The sequence below is a fragment of the Gouania willdenowi genome, chromosome 12 (assembly GCF_900634775.1).
Source record: "Gouania willdenowi chromosome 12, fGouWil2.1, whole genome shotgun sequence".
NCBI classification, from domain to species: domain Eukaryota; kingdom Metazoa; phylum Chordata; class Actinopteri; order Blenniiformes; family Gobiesocidae; genus Gouania; species Gouania willdenowi.
The window spans coordinates 3971459-3987432 of NC_041055.1; the positions used below are offsets into that span (position 1 = coordinate 3971459).

A 15974-nucleotide genomic window follows, 5' to 3' on the forward strand; every position below is an offset into this window, starting at 1 on the left:
TTTTTCTGCCACCTTCTCACACCCAAACCCTAACAACTGGTACGTGTTCTTTTTACAGCCGCTCAAGCAGCGTCGCGGTCCCGACCAGAGCTGAGCCGGCAGGTGACGGTTCAGAGGAAGGAGAAGGACTTTGAGGGGATGTTGGAGTACAACAATGAGGATGAGGCTCTGCTTACCAGGATGCTCATCACCGGTGTGTCTCACACTGTCAACTCTGACTAAATTGCAACTTAATTTTAGTCCAAATTTAGTCATCAGTACTATTTCAGTTATAGTCTGGTTTTATTCAGCTAAAGGACATTAGGATTTAGGTTGAATACTTTTTTTTTGGATATAGTTGACTCAAATATTTACTGAAGCTCAATAATTTATGCAATTTTCAATATATGAGACAGTGTTGAGGCTTAATTCCAGCAAGTTTATTTTGTCTTTGTTTTTTAAATATACATGTTTTGTTTATTCAGACAAGGTTTTTTTAGGAAATATTATCTCCTGACAAAATTCAAATCATGTCAGGAGATCAAATTTCCTGAAAAACCTTGTCTGAATAAACAAAACGTTAACACAGTATTGAGGCTGTTATTGTCCAACCTTCCACATGACAAAAGTAGTTTTGATTGGATTTCGTTTTGTTTTTATCAGTTGACGAAAATATCAATGCATTTTGTTTTCTTTTGCAATTTTGTGTCATGGTCTAGTTATTGTCACTCAAAAAAATGGTGTCGACAAAAACTATGACAACATTTTTAGTCGATAAAAGATTAACACTGGTGAAGAAGTTGGATTCCGTCTTTGGATGAAAATGGAATTTTATTTTCAACATCAGAAATTCTCTTATTTAGGTTTTAGATTTTAATTGATTGGTTTTCGGCCACATTAGATCAAATGAATTGGCTTCACGCTCGGGAGGAGGCTGCTGTCTGCTCTCACTCCCTCCGTCCACCCACCCACCCACCGTATCTCCAACTGTGACAGTTGGTTTGTCTTCAATAAGCAGTTACTGAGACCAATGAGGGAATCAAGAATACTTATTTATGTGTGATTTCCTGTTAGCTGTCATTGCAGATTAAATACACTTTGAGAATCACCTAAAAAGACTTTCAGAAACAGTTTGGTTTAATTTACAAACTTTCAAGATTTTTATACTAACAATGATATTCTTCCAAGTTACTAATGTGTGTTTGCTGTGTTCTTGTGTTAAGACATGATACCCAGCAAAGTTTCATCAACCGTTCCCTGTCTGCCCGGATACATTCTCTTCATGTGCATTCGTCATGCTGATTACATCAACGATGACGGAAAGGTGGAGTCTCTGCTTACCTCCACCATCAACGCCATCAAGAAGGTCCTAAAGGTCAGTGCGCAGGCCCCCACATCTGGTTGATGTCATAAAAGCTTGTATTTTATGAATTCTCTTTTGTTTGCAGAAAAACAACGAAGACTTTGAGATGATCTCGTTCTGGCTGGCCAACACCAGCCGACTGCTCCACTGTCTGAAACAGTACAGTGGAGACGAGGTAACCCTGAAGCTTCATGAGCACCTTCAGAATCTAGTGTAACCATCTGTTAGAGCTCTGCTTTTCCTTTTTGTTTCAGGCGTTCATGACCCAAAACACACCCAAACAAAACGAGCACTGTCTGAAGAACTTTGATTTAGCCGAGTACAGACAAGTGTTGAGTGATCTTTCGATCCAGATTTACCAGCAGCTGATCAAAGTGGCAGAAGGCACCATTCAGCCCATGATTGGTAGGTTACACATGTAAACACTGGTGGATTTTAGGAACTTTTATAACTGAATAATGCTTGCAAGGTTTTGGATCGAAGTTAGAAGATTTTTTTTAACTCATGTCAAATTTTTGGTTGTTCTCATTTGGAGACATGATTTGTGCTCTGGGTGTGTGTGCGTGCGTGCGTGCGTGTGTGTGTGTGCGTGTGTGCGTGTGCGTGTGTGTGTTTGTGTGTGTGTGTGTCTCCACATGTGAGTTTGAGTTTGGCCTTGGTCAGATTGCAGCTTGTCTGTATGTGTAGGTGAGTTTTTGGTATGAGGCCTTAAGCAGAGACTGTTTGTTGCTCTGTGAATACACTGTCTGTACTGCGGGTAATCTAATCTGACTCAGCAAAGGAGCAACGTCTCTGTTCAAAAGCACAACGATATAATGCAGTCATTGTGTATTAACACATGACAAATTGTAGACATGAACACACACTTAATAAAGGATTATCTTATCTTATCTTATTTGATGATATGATGATTAATATAATAATTGCCATAACACTCAGAAGTCCATATAACTAAAGAACTGCAACTTCATTTATCAGCGAGCGGAACATAAAATTGCCTTGGGACCGTCTTCAAGCTAAAAATCAAACATCCGCTTTTCAAAATAAAAGCACCCAAAAATAGGATTAATCAGCTTCTCTGTGTTCCCATACTAAATCATGCTTTATCGCAGTGATTCTCAACCTGATCAGCCCACGACCCCGGGGACCCCCACTGTAGCTAAATGTGGTTGAACACAGACATGAACGTTGAAGAACAGTCATGTGGAGACAGGGCCATCGATAAGGGGGAATAAAAGGAAGAGATTTTTAGGGTCCATCCATAAAGTCAGCAAAATGATGGTCCATCGTTCTATGAATCTGTGATAAACACATTTATTTATTTATTTATCTGAATAATATCCACTGTTATCAGGACGTTTATTATTATTTGCTCCATAGTATATAGTAATTTTAAAGATGTAAATCCTTGTTTTAATCAAAACTAAAATTAAAAGTGACCAAAAATAGTAAAAAAAAAGTGGTAAATTGGATTTTAAAAACCACAGAAAATGGTTAAAAGTTGCAAATTAGAGTGGATGAAATTGACAGGAAAAAGTGGTAAAAAGGGTTAAAAGTGTCAATATTGGCTTAAAAGTGGAAGAAATGGGGGAGGGGAGGTTAGTGTAATTTAAAAAGTCGAAACAAATAGTTTAAACTGGCAAACACTGGGCATGACAAACCGTGAATGTGATTGATTTAGAAAAAACAAGCATGAAATATGGTGAAAAGAGGTTAAAATTGACAATAATGGGTCAACATATGCAACATTAGGTGGGCATAAGTGGTGGAAAGGGTTTATAAGTGCCAAAAATGTCCTGGAAGTGGAAAAATATGCTAAGTCTTTTAAATTTGTTGGAGAAGTGGCACAAATGGGAGTAATGTAGCAAAAATGCATTAAAAGGAGCAAAAATATGGAAAGAAAAGGTTATGAAAATAGGTTAAAATATGGCAAGTTTGATGTAGCTGCAGAAATGGGCTAAAACTGAAGGCATCTGGCAACCGCCTCCCAGTCCTGACCCCAAGGTTGAGAACCCCTGCTCTATTGAGCTGATTGAAATTCAATTCAATTCCACTTTATTTATATAGCACCCATTACAACAAAAGTCATCTCAAAGCGCTTTCAAAATAGAAAATTCGTTATAAAAAGCAAAAAAAAACAAATGCATTTCACAGGACTTAATGACTACAGGCCAGTGGCGCTGACGTCTGTGGTCAAGAAGTCTTTTGAACGCTTGGTCCTGCCCCACCTCAAGGACATCACCCCCCCCTTCTGGACCCACTGCAGTTCGCCTACAGAGCCAACAGGTCTGTGGACGACGCAGTGAACCTGGCCCTCCACTTCATCCTGGAGCATCTGGACTCCTCAGGAACCTACGCCAGGATCTTGTTTGTGGACTTCAGCTCTGCCTTCAACACCATCCTCCCTGGACTGCTACGAGACAAGCTCCACCAGCTCAGCATGCCCGACTCCCTCTGCAGGTGGATCACTGACTTCCTGACGGACCGGAGACAGCACGTGTGGCTGGGGAAGATCGTCTCGGACACTCGGACCACAAACACTGGAACTCCTCAGGGCTGTGTACTTTCCCCCTGGCTCTTCTCCCTGTACACAAACTGCTGCTCCTCCAGTCACCAGTCCGTGAAACTGATCAAGTTTGCGGATGACACCACCCTCATCGGGCTCATCTCGGATGGTGATGAGTCCGCCTACAGGAGAGAGGTGGACCGGTTGGCGTCCTGGTGCAGCCACAACAATCTGGAGCTAAACGCCCAGAAAACAGTGGAGAGGCGTGTGGGTCGGATCATAGCTGACCCCTCTCACCCCGGACATAGACTATTCACCCCTCTCCCCTCAGGCAGGAGGCTATGGTCTATCCAGACCCATACATCCCGCCACTTCAACAGTTTTTTCCCCTCCACCATCAGACTCATGAACAAAAAACAAGTCTCTGTAGCTTAGTCATAGACTCATGGATGTATTCTGCACTTGCACTGTGTGGTCCGTCCACACTTAGACCCGCTGCTATTGCTATCTCTTATCACTTAATCACTTTATATAACTTAATATCACTTTATACTCATACACATCTGTAAATACAATCCCGCTGTTGTTCAATGTCAAATTGTTGTTGACTTACCATATGTCACTTTTATTTTATTTTATTTATTTAATATTTTTTATGCATGCCCCTATAGCCTTATAGTTTAAAGTTTTTTAGCTTATTTTTATCTTAACTCTGTGTTAAATGTTCTATATTGCACGTTTGCACCGAGAAAAAATTCCGAGTTTGTGAACCTGTTCTCAAACCATGGCAATAAAACTTATCCTGATTCTGATTCTGTTTATTTGCTCTGTAAAGGAAACTTAGCCCATTGTCTTTCTGACATATTCTTGTTAGTGCTAATTAAAATGTTTTTAAGTACATTAAGTTAATATAATAGTTTTTCTTTCAACTGAAGAGAGGTTAGGTAGTTATTTGAAAAGGAATTTTACAGTCTTTGTCTTTTAGGTCCTTCTCATATCCCCTACGTAAGTCACTCTCCTGACTCCGTGGTTTTTTATCTGTGTGTTCAGTGTCTGCGATGCTGGAGAGTGAGAGCATCCCCAGCCTGGCGGGAGTCAAACCCATGGGCTACAGAAACCGCTCGTCCAGTATGGACACAGACTGTCACAGTCCCAGCAGCTACACCCTGCAGGCACTCATACGACAGCTGGGCCAGTTCTACGGGATCATGCAGGAACACGGTTTGGACCCAGAGATCGTTGGTCAGGTCATACGACAGCTGTTTCACTGCATCAACGCCCACACCCTCAACAACCTGCTACTGCGCAAAGATGTGTGTTCATGGAGCACCGGCATGCAACTCAGGTGATTACAGCTGATTACTCTCACTTTTACAATCATTAATCAGGGTAAGGAAGAGCCTAACACCTTTTTACATGTGACCTCAATGTTCTGTTCATAAATCCTGACTTTTTCGTGATGGATTCTGCAGCATAAGAAGCTTCACCTTCCATTATCTGTAAAATACACAGATTTTACATGATATTAAACAGTTTATAAGCTCATCCAAATCTAACAATAAACATTAGCACTAAAATAAGCCCAGCCTGATCTGAACTAAAAAGTTGGATCCGTACAATGTATTCCAAATAAGAGTTTAGGTTTTACTACATTGTGAGGTGACTGCCAATTGAATCTTGACTACATAATCCAACAGGATAATATTATGATGAAGGATGATACTAATACAATATGAGGCGGTTTATGTAACTGAGAAGCTAATACAATCTGTTAGTCTGTTTTTGGTAAATGTGTGTGACACTTGTCCTTCATCTGTTCAGTGGTTTTTTTTCCTGCTGTTGGGTCATTCTATTAACCTGGCAAGAGCCAGATTAATGTGTAGCCACATGGATCTGGTTAGTTCCCAGCTCCCATTATTAGCAGATGAGTCTAAATTGGGAATGGTAGCAAATTATGATTCGATTTTTAACTGCCTTACGATTAATCGTTACATCCCTAGTAACTTCTATCTTATGATTGTGTGTGTGTATGTGTGTGCACAGGTACAACACCAGTCAGCTGGAGGAGTGGCTCAGAGGGAACAACTTGTATCAGAGTAAAGCTGCAGCCTCCCTGGAGCCCATCATCCAGGCTGCTCAGCTGCTGCAAGTGAAGAAGAAAACTTCTCAGGATGCTGAAGCCATCTGCTCACTGTGCACCGCCCTTAGTCTGCAGCAGGTCAGTCTGCATGCAGAGTGCATGTTAGGAAGACAATCCCTTCTTTTTGATTGTGTGAGATAGTCAAGTCAATTGATTTACAGTCTGAGGCCTGCCATTTGCGGCGATCGGCGGGAGTGACAAAGGCGGAGAGTTCGGACAGAGAGGCGACAGGTTGGGGGGTAGAGAGGAAAGAGGAAGAGGGAGGGACGCATGTGCGGGCCGCAGATTAGGCAGCCGCATCAGCGCATTCATTACCACGAGAGACATCATCAGCAGCAGAGGAGTGAGCTGCGCATTTACAAACAGCAACAGAGGAAGGTAGCTGAATAGCATCGAGAAGAGCAGACACAAGGGTGGAGTTCAGAATTGGAGAGCCATCAGATCTGAGAAAACCACACTGTTTCCAGAGCCCCCCAAAATCATGCACAACCCCAAAAGCATAGCGAGAGTCAGTGTAGATCGTGGCAGACCTACCTGAGGCCAGGCGGCACGCCTCAGTAAGGGCGCAGAGTTCTGCGGCCTGGGCGGAGTATTGAGAGGGGAGCGAGGATGAGGAAACAGTGGATGAGTCGGAAACAGCAAAGCCCACCTGGTTAGCCCCAGTGTTGGGGTCATGGGATGCATAACCATCCACGTAGAAAATGTAGTCAGGGTAAGTGAGAGGGACAGAGGAGAGATCAGGATGAGGAACCAGAGCCTGAGAGAAAACAGCAGTGCAAGAGTGAGGCTCTCCATCCTCGGGGAGAGGTAGGAGAGTAGCATGATTCAGAGTGGAACACCGGCGGACATGCACATCAGGAAGACCCAAGAGGGTGGTGTTGTACTTCAACCAGCAGGCCGCTGAGACATGCAAGGTCTGCATATCCCTCAAAATGGACGTGACCTAGTGGGGCACATGGAGATGCAGGGGAGCATAGCCAGTGATTTCACGAACTGAGGAGACAGCAGCCTCACAAGCCGTGACGGAACGTAGACAAGGCGGTAAGGCTCTGGCCACTGGGTCAAGTTTCTTTGAGAAGTAGCCACAAGGTTTCAGTTTGTCCCCGTGCAGCTGGCACAGGACGGAGGTCATGCAACCCCCTTTTTCATCCACAAACAGGGTGAAAGGACACTGGGGATAAGGGATTCCCAGGGTGGGGGCTGTTTGGAGGACCGCTTTCAAGTTTTTTACCACTGCCCTCAAATGGCATTCATAACCAGAAAAATCAGGGATGAAATTTCGGCAGAAAGAGCACATGCCCAATAAGGACAACATTTGCTTTTTAGTCAAAGGTTTGGGAAGAGCGACGATGGAAGCCATGCCTTTTCTGGACAGAGTTTTTCCCTCACAGGAAATGGTATGACCAATGAATTGGACGATTTCCTGGACAAACTGAAGTTTGGAAAGCGAAGCCTTGTGGACCTGCTCATGGAGGTGGTGCAGCAGAGATAAGGTGTCTCGCTCACATTGATCTTTGGAAGGAGCTGCGAGGAGTATGTCATTGACATACTGGAGGAGGGAGGAGCCCTGTGAGAGGGCAAGGAAACAGAGGCTCTGCTCAAGGGCAGAACAGTAAATGTGGGGGCTACACATGAGGCCCTGCAGCAACCTGGTCCACGTGTATTGCTGTCCCTTAAACATGAACGCAAACCAGAACTGTGAGTCCGGGTGGACTGGGATGAAGAAGGAGGCGTTAGCCAAATCGACAACAGTGAAATAATTTGCTGATGATGGGATCAACGAGAGAATGGTGTGAGGGTTTGGAACCAGAGGGGCAGGAGGGATGATGGCCGAATTAACGGCCTTTAGGTCCTGCACAAACTGCCACTCGGTTGGTTGGCCTTCCGGGCGAATTTTCATCACTGGAAAGATGGGAGTCAAAACAGGTGAATCGGAACATGGTACAATCACTTTCTCTTTTAAGAGAGAGTCAAAAACAGGTTGGATGTCATTCAAGGCATCACGTCGAAGGGGGTACTGCTTCCTGTGGGGCCTGTAGGAGGACTTAGGTGTGATCACCACGGGAGCACAGTCTCTGATGAGGCCAATGTCATACTTGTGCTTGGCCCACAGTCCAGGTGGCACCGATCGCAACAGGGGTGAGACGTCCCCAGGCTGTGGTACCGACAACGAAGCCAGTCTGTAGCCGGTGGACAGACTGATGGCAAAAAGGGAGCGGAGACACTCCACAGTCATTGGGGGAACTTTAACCCGATAGGTATTCACGACGGGTGAAAACCACGTCAAAGGGGTTGGAGTTGGCTGCCAGTCGACAGCTAAATGACAGCGTAGGACAAAGAGTCCCAAATCCTTCCACTGAAGTTTGGTAGCTTTCGCAACCGAAATGTGAGGGAAGGAGTCAGGAATGTCAAACAGAGTTAGCTGGTGTTCCGTGAGCTGCACAGCAACTGCAGCGTGGTGTTGGTCAAAGTAGGTGGTCGTTTACAGCATCACCCAAAAGGGGGTCGCCGTAAAAGTCAGCAGCAAAGGAATGGTCTGGATTGTGTGAGACGTGCTGCACAGTGGCTGTACTCAGGCTTCTTCAATGTGAGGTGTTGAGGTGCATGTTGTTTGGCCCAAACGTTAAGCTTGTAAGCATCATCAAAATTAACCCACCAGTTGTAAACAAAAAGTGTTCCAGCGGACTCTTCTACAGAGTCAGTCATCCTGAGGAACATTTGAGCTAAGGTTAAAGGTCATGAGATCTCAATGCCGGCGTCAGTACAAGTGAGAACTGCTTTGAGTTTAAGAAGCAGGTCTCTGCCCAGTAGGTTTACTGGACCGTTGTTTGAAACCACGAATTGGTGAGAAAAATGTGTGTTTCCTGCTGGCTAAATACAATAAGCAGGTCTGGCTAATGGTTCGCGAGAAGTAGCACCGTTAGCGCAAATCAAATAAACGAAAGATGGTAGGACCGTTGTTTGAAACCACGAATTGGTGAGAAAAATGTGTGTTTCCTGCTGGCTAAATACAATAAGCAGGTCTGGCTAATGGTTCGCGAGAAGTAGCACCGTTAGCGCAAATCAAATAAACGAAAGATGGTATGAGCTGTTGACGGCAGCGTTCGGAAAATTTAATCACTGAATTTGTTGCGCCAGTGTCAATCAAAAAATTTGAGGGGAGTACCGTTAACAATGATTGTGGTTACCGGTAACCTTCGGTAGGCGTCGGCCTTCATGAACAGACACGATGTCGGCTTATCAAGGGAGACCTTAGAGTCAAAAAGTAAATGCTTTTGTACCAAATCCCTTTGGGTGTCCCTTTGAGCCTGCATTTCTTTGTTTAAATCAGGAAAAAGCCTAAAAAACTGATCCTCAGTGAATAGTTCCGGGTGTTGCAACGCGTATGCCTTTGTGTCAATCAGTTCTGGCAAACGTGTGTCTGGAGCTGAGATGTGTCCGGTGCGTTGTTAGTCGGAGGTCTAGGCATTGTACCCATCGATTGGACATTCACGACCCCTCCTAAACCCACGTCCGCCAGTCAGTCTGCCTGTTGGTGGTCGTCATTTGGGGGACGGCCTTCACCACTCTGTCTGGCAGGGAATCGTTTCTTTTTGTAGTGTTTGCTCTGTCGTCCGCGATATTTGAGGGGACATTTATTTGACCAGTGGTTGGGTGAACCACAATTGAAGCATTCATTCCTTCTCCTTCGGACTTTGATTGTCGGGTGGGTATCGTGGTCTGCCATCACCCTCGTATCGTTGGCCGTATTCTTGATTGTGTTGAAACAATGTGAGGGGAGGAAAAACACCCGCATTAGCCATCATTGCTTTCTCGTGCATTTGTCTCAAGGCTTTTGGCGTGTGAAGCGTATTTGAGGATTTCAAGCCAACGGTTCTTTCGCCATCCACCAATCAATGTTTTTTCGACTGGAGCGGAGGGAGGGGCGGAGCCCAGAGACGAAGAAGCTTTTGGCTAGAGCCTCATAGGATGATTTGTTGGCTGAATTGAAGCCATGTTGTGGCTTGACATGACCGCTGAAGGTGTCGACACAAGCAGTCAATCTGCGGCTGTAGTCTTCGACGAGTTCACTAGGTGCCTTTGTACAAGCCTGAATTTGCCCCATATCCATGCGCACGTTGAAAGTTTGGCTATGATGTGTTTCACCCATTCTCCATTGAAGTCCCAGCCCAGAACAGTCTGCCGCAGACAGTCGATGTGGGGTAATTCGATGGAGGCCTGGATCCGGGCATATTCAATAGAAGACAGTAGAGTTTTGAGGATTCTGTTTATCTCCGAGCACGTTGGGCGCCAGACTTGCAGAAAGAAGTGAGAACCTCTCCAAATGGTTTACCCCCATTTGAGATGGGAGGAAACTCATCCTTTTCTGCTGTAAGCATCTCAGGTAACATGTGTCTATATACTAATACATTGTCTGTTGCACCTGCCTGGGTTCGTGTTGTCTGTCCGCATTTGCATGTCTCTTGCTCGACATGAGGCGTGGTTTGAGTGGTTGAATGAGACTGAGATGGATGCTGTAGAGGCTGCGCACGTTGAAGTTGAAGAGCCTGTTAAGCTTGTAGACGCAAGTGTGCCGCCCCTGCGTCATCATGCAGAGCTGACCTGTATGCTGGTGGTGCATTAAACACAAAATTTGGCAAAGTGTAGGAAATACAGTATGGTGAGAAGGAGAAAACAAAGTCTCTGGCATTCCAGTGTGTCATCGTGGCTTGGCTTGAGATTGCAGCTGTAGCCTGTGGGTGAATGTATGGTGGAGCACTGGCTCCAGCTGCCAGACGACAGTGAGCATTACACTCTGTATTTGGATTTTTTAATTAATCACCTGCGTTACTTGATTCTGCCAGCAGAGGGTGGCAGAGAGCCGTGGTGGAAATTGCCTGGCCAGAGGGAGGGACGTGGGCGGGCGGAGACGTGGGCGGGCGGAGCCGTGGCGTCCGGGTATAGAGATGCAGGGGGAGGGGTTTGAGTGTGTGTGTGTGTGTGTGTGTGTGTGTGTGTGTGTGTGTGTGTGTGTGTGTGTGTGTGTGTGTGTGTGTGTGTGTGTGTGTGTGTGTGTGTGTGTGTGTGTGTGTGTGTGTGTGTGTGTGTGTGTGTGTGTGTGTGTGTGTGTGTGTGTGTGTCAGCAGGAGGAGAAATGTTTGGAGCTCTTGAATCAGAAATGAATGGATTATTGCTGTGTTTAAATGATTCAGTAGTGTTTTTCTCTTTCTCTTTGGTCGCTAAAGCAGCGTCCTTTTTCTCCTTTGCAGCCCTCCATAAACTTTCCCTCTCCCAAATTTGCAAGCATTGCTCATGCGCCATCAAATCCCTCACATAGTGGCTTTTTACCTTTGTTTTTTGTAAGAGTTTTTTTTTTCTTGTCTGATAAGCTATCTTTAAGTTGCGTCAGCTGTCGGTCGCTTAGGCTACCTTTAGCCGGGAATCCGAAGCATGCAACCCAAATAGGTAGTTTTTCACAACATTCATCATCATATTTTCTCTTCATCTGATTTATGAGAGGTGCGCTCCAGTCCACTTCCTCTTTGGAGGATGCTATGCTTTGATTATTGCCCATAATTTCAAGACAGTTCATTCCGTGCTGATTAGGCACGTTACACTGGCCAGTGATTCGGAACCTTGTCCGTAACTCGACCTTCACCTTTTTAAAACAAAAGACTGGGAGTATCATCATCCGGACATCAACACAAACATCACTCAACTAGAAAGCACATTACTTCTCTAGGCGTCTTAATATCGGACCGTCGGGACCTGTAGGCAGTATTTTACTTAACAAAAGTGGAGCGCCAACCTTTAATCATATATCACTGCAGAGCAAAAAGGACAGAGAGGTTTTGTGAAGACAAAAAACCTTGGTATTGTCGAATTGTCTACCGTGGTCCGTGTTCCAGTCCCGGTCTGTGCGACGGTCCGATGCGAGTCGGTTCCGGGGGGTGCCCCTGCATCATAAATTCTGGCTCAGGGCAACAGCGCGTCCGCCACCCCTCGGCAACGGCCCGCGCAGATCGCACACAAAGACCGGAGAAGGATCCTGTTCGTGACGGCAATTGTTACAGCTAAATTTACGGTTACCTCGTATTTATCTTGTCAAACACGCTCTGCGTTAATAAATGATGAAAACCAGACTGAAGAGTTGATGAAGTAAAAAATGATTTATTCTAAACTAAATGAAAAAGGTACAAAGCAGGATGGTCAAAAAGGATTGTTCCTCCGGCCAGAGGAAAAAAGCAAGACTGACTAAAAGTTCCACACACACACATTTCTACACAGCTCGACTGTCCCACCCACAGATAAGAAAGAAGAGGCAGGGAGGAGGTCAGTTTGCCCTTTGGGGATGGCGCCACCCGGTTTCTGATGTGATAGTCATGTGCGCAGATGTGCGTAGGTGTGTGTGTATGATGCATTGTATGTGTGTGTGAGTGAGTGAGCGTGTTGGGGGTGTGTGTGTCTGGCCTTCAGATAGAGCCATGTTTTGGGAGTGTGAGCCAACTGACCTTCCTGAGAAAAGCAGACAAAGACAGGAATGGAAAGTTACAACTTAAAGCATTAAGTTGAGTAAGATCTATGAGTAAATATAATTAATCAATTTTGCCATCACAGAATAAAAGCTAAACATGTCACACATTGTGTGAAATAAATGTTTGCATAAATAATAATGTCACTATTAATCCGTCCGAACTTGTGAAACACAATATTTTTTAATTATATTTCACGTGTTCACAGACAAAGCTGGTCCCATTAGACTAATATAACTATTGAGATTATTACACCTAAATATACTGAATGATTAAATCATCAGCTTGATCTGGTTTAATTATAGGAAATCAGAGTTATTTATTAACAAGATTCAGCAGCAGTAAAAACACTGATGGAGGTATTTGTGCTTTTCATGTGCTTTTTTTTTTAGAAAATAATTTCATTTTAAGTGAGGAAATAAATTAATTTCATACAATAACACTAATAGAGTGATCCACATGCACTAATATATTCCTTAAAATATCAGCTCATGAACTTTTTGAGTCAGCAGTTATGGTAGCCTTTTTAAATGTGTATTCAAATGTATTTGTGTTTGTAAAGGAATCTGTTTACACTTTAAGTTGGGAATTGTTTTATTTATTTATAGTTTTTATTCATTGTGATGTTTATCGTTATTGTGATAAATACCAGAAATTATCAGGATAATTTTTTTAGTCCATATCGCCCATCCCTAATTAGGGTAAATAGGGTACGTTTTCACACCAAGTCTTCACTGCAGTTAATACTTGTAGTGAAGCAACAGAGGATGTGGTACATGTTCATTAGAATAATAGACTTTGATTTGCCTTTCATGTGTTTTTTCATGTGTTGCAATTGTATTTCCTTCCACCGTGCATAAAAATATATATTAAGTTAATTTAATCTTCTAGAATTAATGTGGAGTGAACAATTTTTCATCATGCGTACTGTGCACAGTTGTGATTTCCTCTATTTTAGACCAACTATTTATCTGTTCAAGGCATACCTTAAATCTGCTTAACCGTATAACTTTTCCTGTATTTCATCCAAAAGTTGTTCTCGTCCACTACTGATGATAGTGTTTCCCCAAAAACACTGACACTGACATTTCTGGTGTTGATTTACCAATCATTGGTGTTTGAGTTGAATATAATTTGTGGATAGTTTTAACTTAACCAAGCCTTCGGTCACATTCCTTTCTGTTGCAGATTGTGAAGATCCTGAACCTATACACGCCTCTGAATGAGTTTGAAGAGCGAGTAACGGTTTCCTTCATCAGAGACATTCAGGTGACGCTCACGCACACGACAAATAGAATATTTAGATTCAGTCTCTGCTCCACATTTAGAATTTTAGAGTGAGGCTGTTTGTGGTCCAATGTTAATGTTCAACAGGGATACTTGGCTTAGTTTTCTGCTAGAAAAACAACATGTGTATGACGTGTTAAATAAGCAGTGAAAATAAGAAGCATCATTTAGCACCATACAGCATGATATAGCATAATTTATCATCATATCGCATAATTTAGCATCATGTAGCATCATATAGCATGATTAAGCATCTTATAGCATCATTCAGCATGACATAGCATAATTTACCATCATATCGCATCATATAGCAGCATTTAGTATCATGGAGCATCATGTAGCATCATATAGCATTATTTAACATCATTCAGCATGACATAGCATAATTTATCATTGTATAGCATCATTTTTTTTGGTTAATTAATTAATTTGTTTATTTATTTGACAGGGACAGTACAGACAGACATAGTTACAGCAAAAAGATGCAACTGATGTGATGCATACAGAGTGTATAACTAATGCTTATTCTCAACTCCTGTCTCTGGTTGAGCTTTTCCCTAGGTACAAAATGTATAAAAGCACAATCTTATTTAGCATCGTATAGCAGCATTAAGCATCATATAGCATGATGATATAGCATGATTGAGCATCTTATAGCATCATACAACTTTATTTAGCATCATATAGTATCATTTAGCACCATATAGCATATTTCAGTATTATATAGGAAAGTGAGTCATGTAGTATTGTATAGCATCATTTAGCATTATATAACATCATTTAGCATCATATGATGGATGGAAATGGCCATTAACAACAAGTGTTTGTAGTCTACAAACAAAATGTTCACTTAGTTTGATTATTTTATTGATACAATGAGTTGAAATAAAAAAGGGCAAAAATGAGAAATCCAATATGATTAGCCCCCTGGCCATTAACAGTCAATAATGAACCCTTTTTGAGATACAATTGACAACAATCTCCAACTTGAGCACAATGAGCATAACGTTTGTATGAAACATGCAGAGCAGGGATTTATGCGTTTAGATTTGAGTGCTTGAATCTTACATGTTTTCCCTCTCATCCTTTGTCTGGTTTTAGAATCGTCTGCAGGAGAGAAACGACCCCGCTCAGCTGTTAATAGACACCAAACACACCTATCCAGTCCTTTTCCCGTACACTCCATCTGCTCTGAGCCTGGAAACGCTGCACATTCCTGCTGTGCTCAACATTGACTTCCTCGTCAGAGTCTGATATTTTGTGTCTCTGCCTTTAATGGAATATGACCACTGCTGTTCTGTTTTAATATTTAATTTCTGGATAAATGGCACTGTGAGTTCTACTCAACCTCTTGGCCTGTTTGAATGTTTACCCAGTCTTTTATTTTGTCTTCATGAAGGGTCTTCCTGCTTATTTTTTTTTATCACTTCTAATAATTATTTTGTTTAATTTTTTTAAACTGTTCACAAACAAATGTTTAAACCTGTTGGAGTCCACCCTCTGTTTCTGTCTTTATTGAACTCTGGGCATCAAATCCTCAGGTTTATTCTATTTAGTCTCATATGTTGGTTCTTGTTATAGAAAAGTAACTAAACCCTCAAACCTCTTTGTTTTGCTGAAAACAAATGTATTTGGTTTTCCGTAGTGTTGTTGATTCATTATTGTCTAAAGCAGGGGTTCTCAACCTTGGTTTCACGAGACACTAGGAGGGGGTCGCCAGATGCTTTCATGAAACAATTTGAGCCCATTTTTGCTTATTTTTACTTCTTTTTCTGCAAATATACCAATCTTGCCATATTTTGACTTAATTTCATCACTTTTTCTTGCCATACTTTTGCTCCTTTTAATGCATTTTTGCTAAATTACTCCCATTTCTGACACTTCTCCATGAAATTTCAATGCCCTTTGTTGCATTTTTTCCAAGATTTTTTTTGGCACTTTTAAACTCTTTCTACCTAATGTCACATCTGCTAACCCATTATTTCTTATTTTTGCCAATTTAACCGCATTCATGATTTCTCATGCCCATCATTTGCCAGTTTAAACTAATTGTTCTTTGCAACTTTTAATCAATTTCTGTGGTTTTTAAAATTCCATTTCACCACCTTTTCCACTTTTTTTGGTCACTTTAACCCATTTTATTTCTGATTAAAACAAGGATTTAGATTTTTAAGATGACTATATACT

At 42.6% G+C, this 15974-nt stretch overlaps 1 protein-coding gene across 6 annotated transcripts in view; it reads left to right on the forward strand.

The window, feature by feature from the left end:
* The window catches only part of myo5b (myosin VB), a 69793-nt gene extending 54300 nt beyond the window's left edge, over positions 1-15493 (forward strand). For all 6 annotated transcript variants that reach the window (XM_028462375.1, XM_028462376.1, XM_028462378.1 and 3 more), the window contains 8 exons: positions 59-193; positions 1203-1354; positions 1428-1517; positions 1597-1747; positions 4899-5193; positions 5892-6066; positions 13689-13769; positions 14889-15493. In XM_028462375.1, the coding sequence (XP_028318176.1) occupies positions 59-193; positions 1203-1354; positions 1428-1517; positions 1597-1747; positions 4899-5193; positions 5892-6066; positions 13689-13769; positions 14889-15041 (1232 nt within the window). In that variant the 3' untranslated portion in view covers positions 15042-15493. The remainder of the gene's footprint in view (positions 1-58; positions 194-1202; positions 1355-1427; positions 1518-1596; positions 1748-4898; positions 5194-5891; positions 6067-13688; positions 13770-14888) is intronic.
* Positions 15494-15974: the final 481 nt, after the last annotated feature.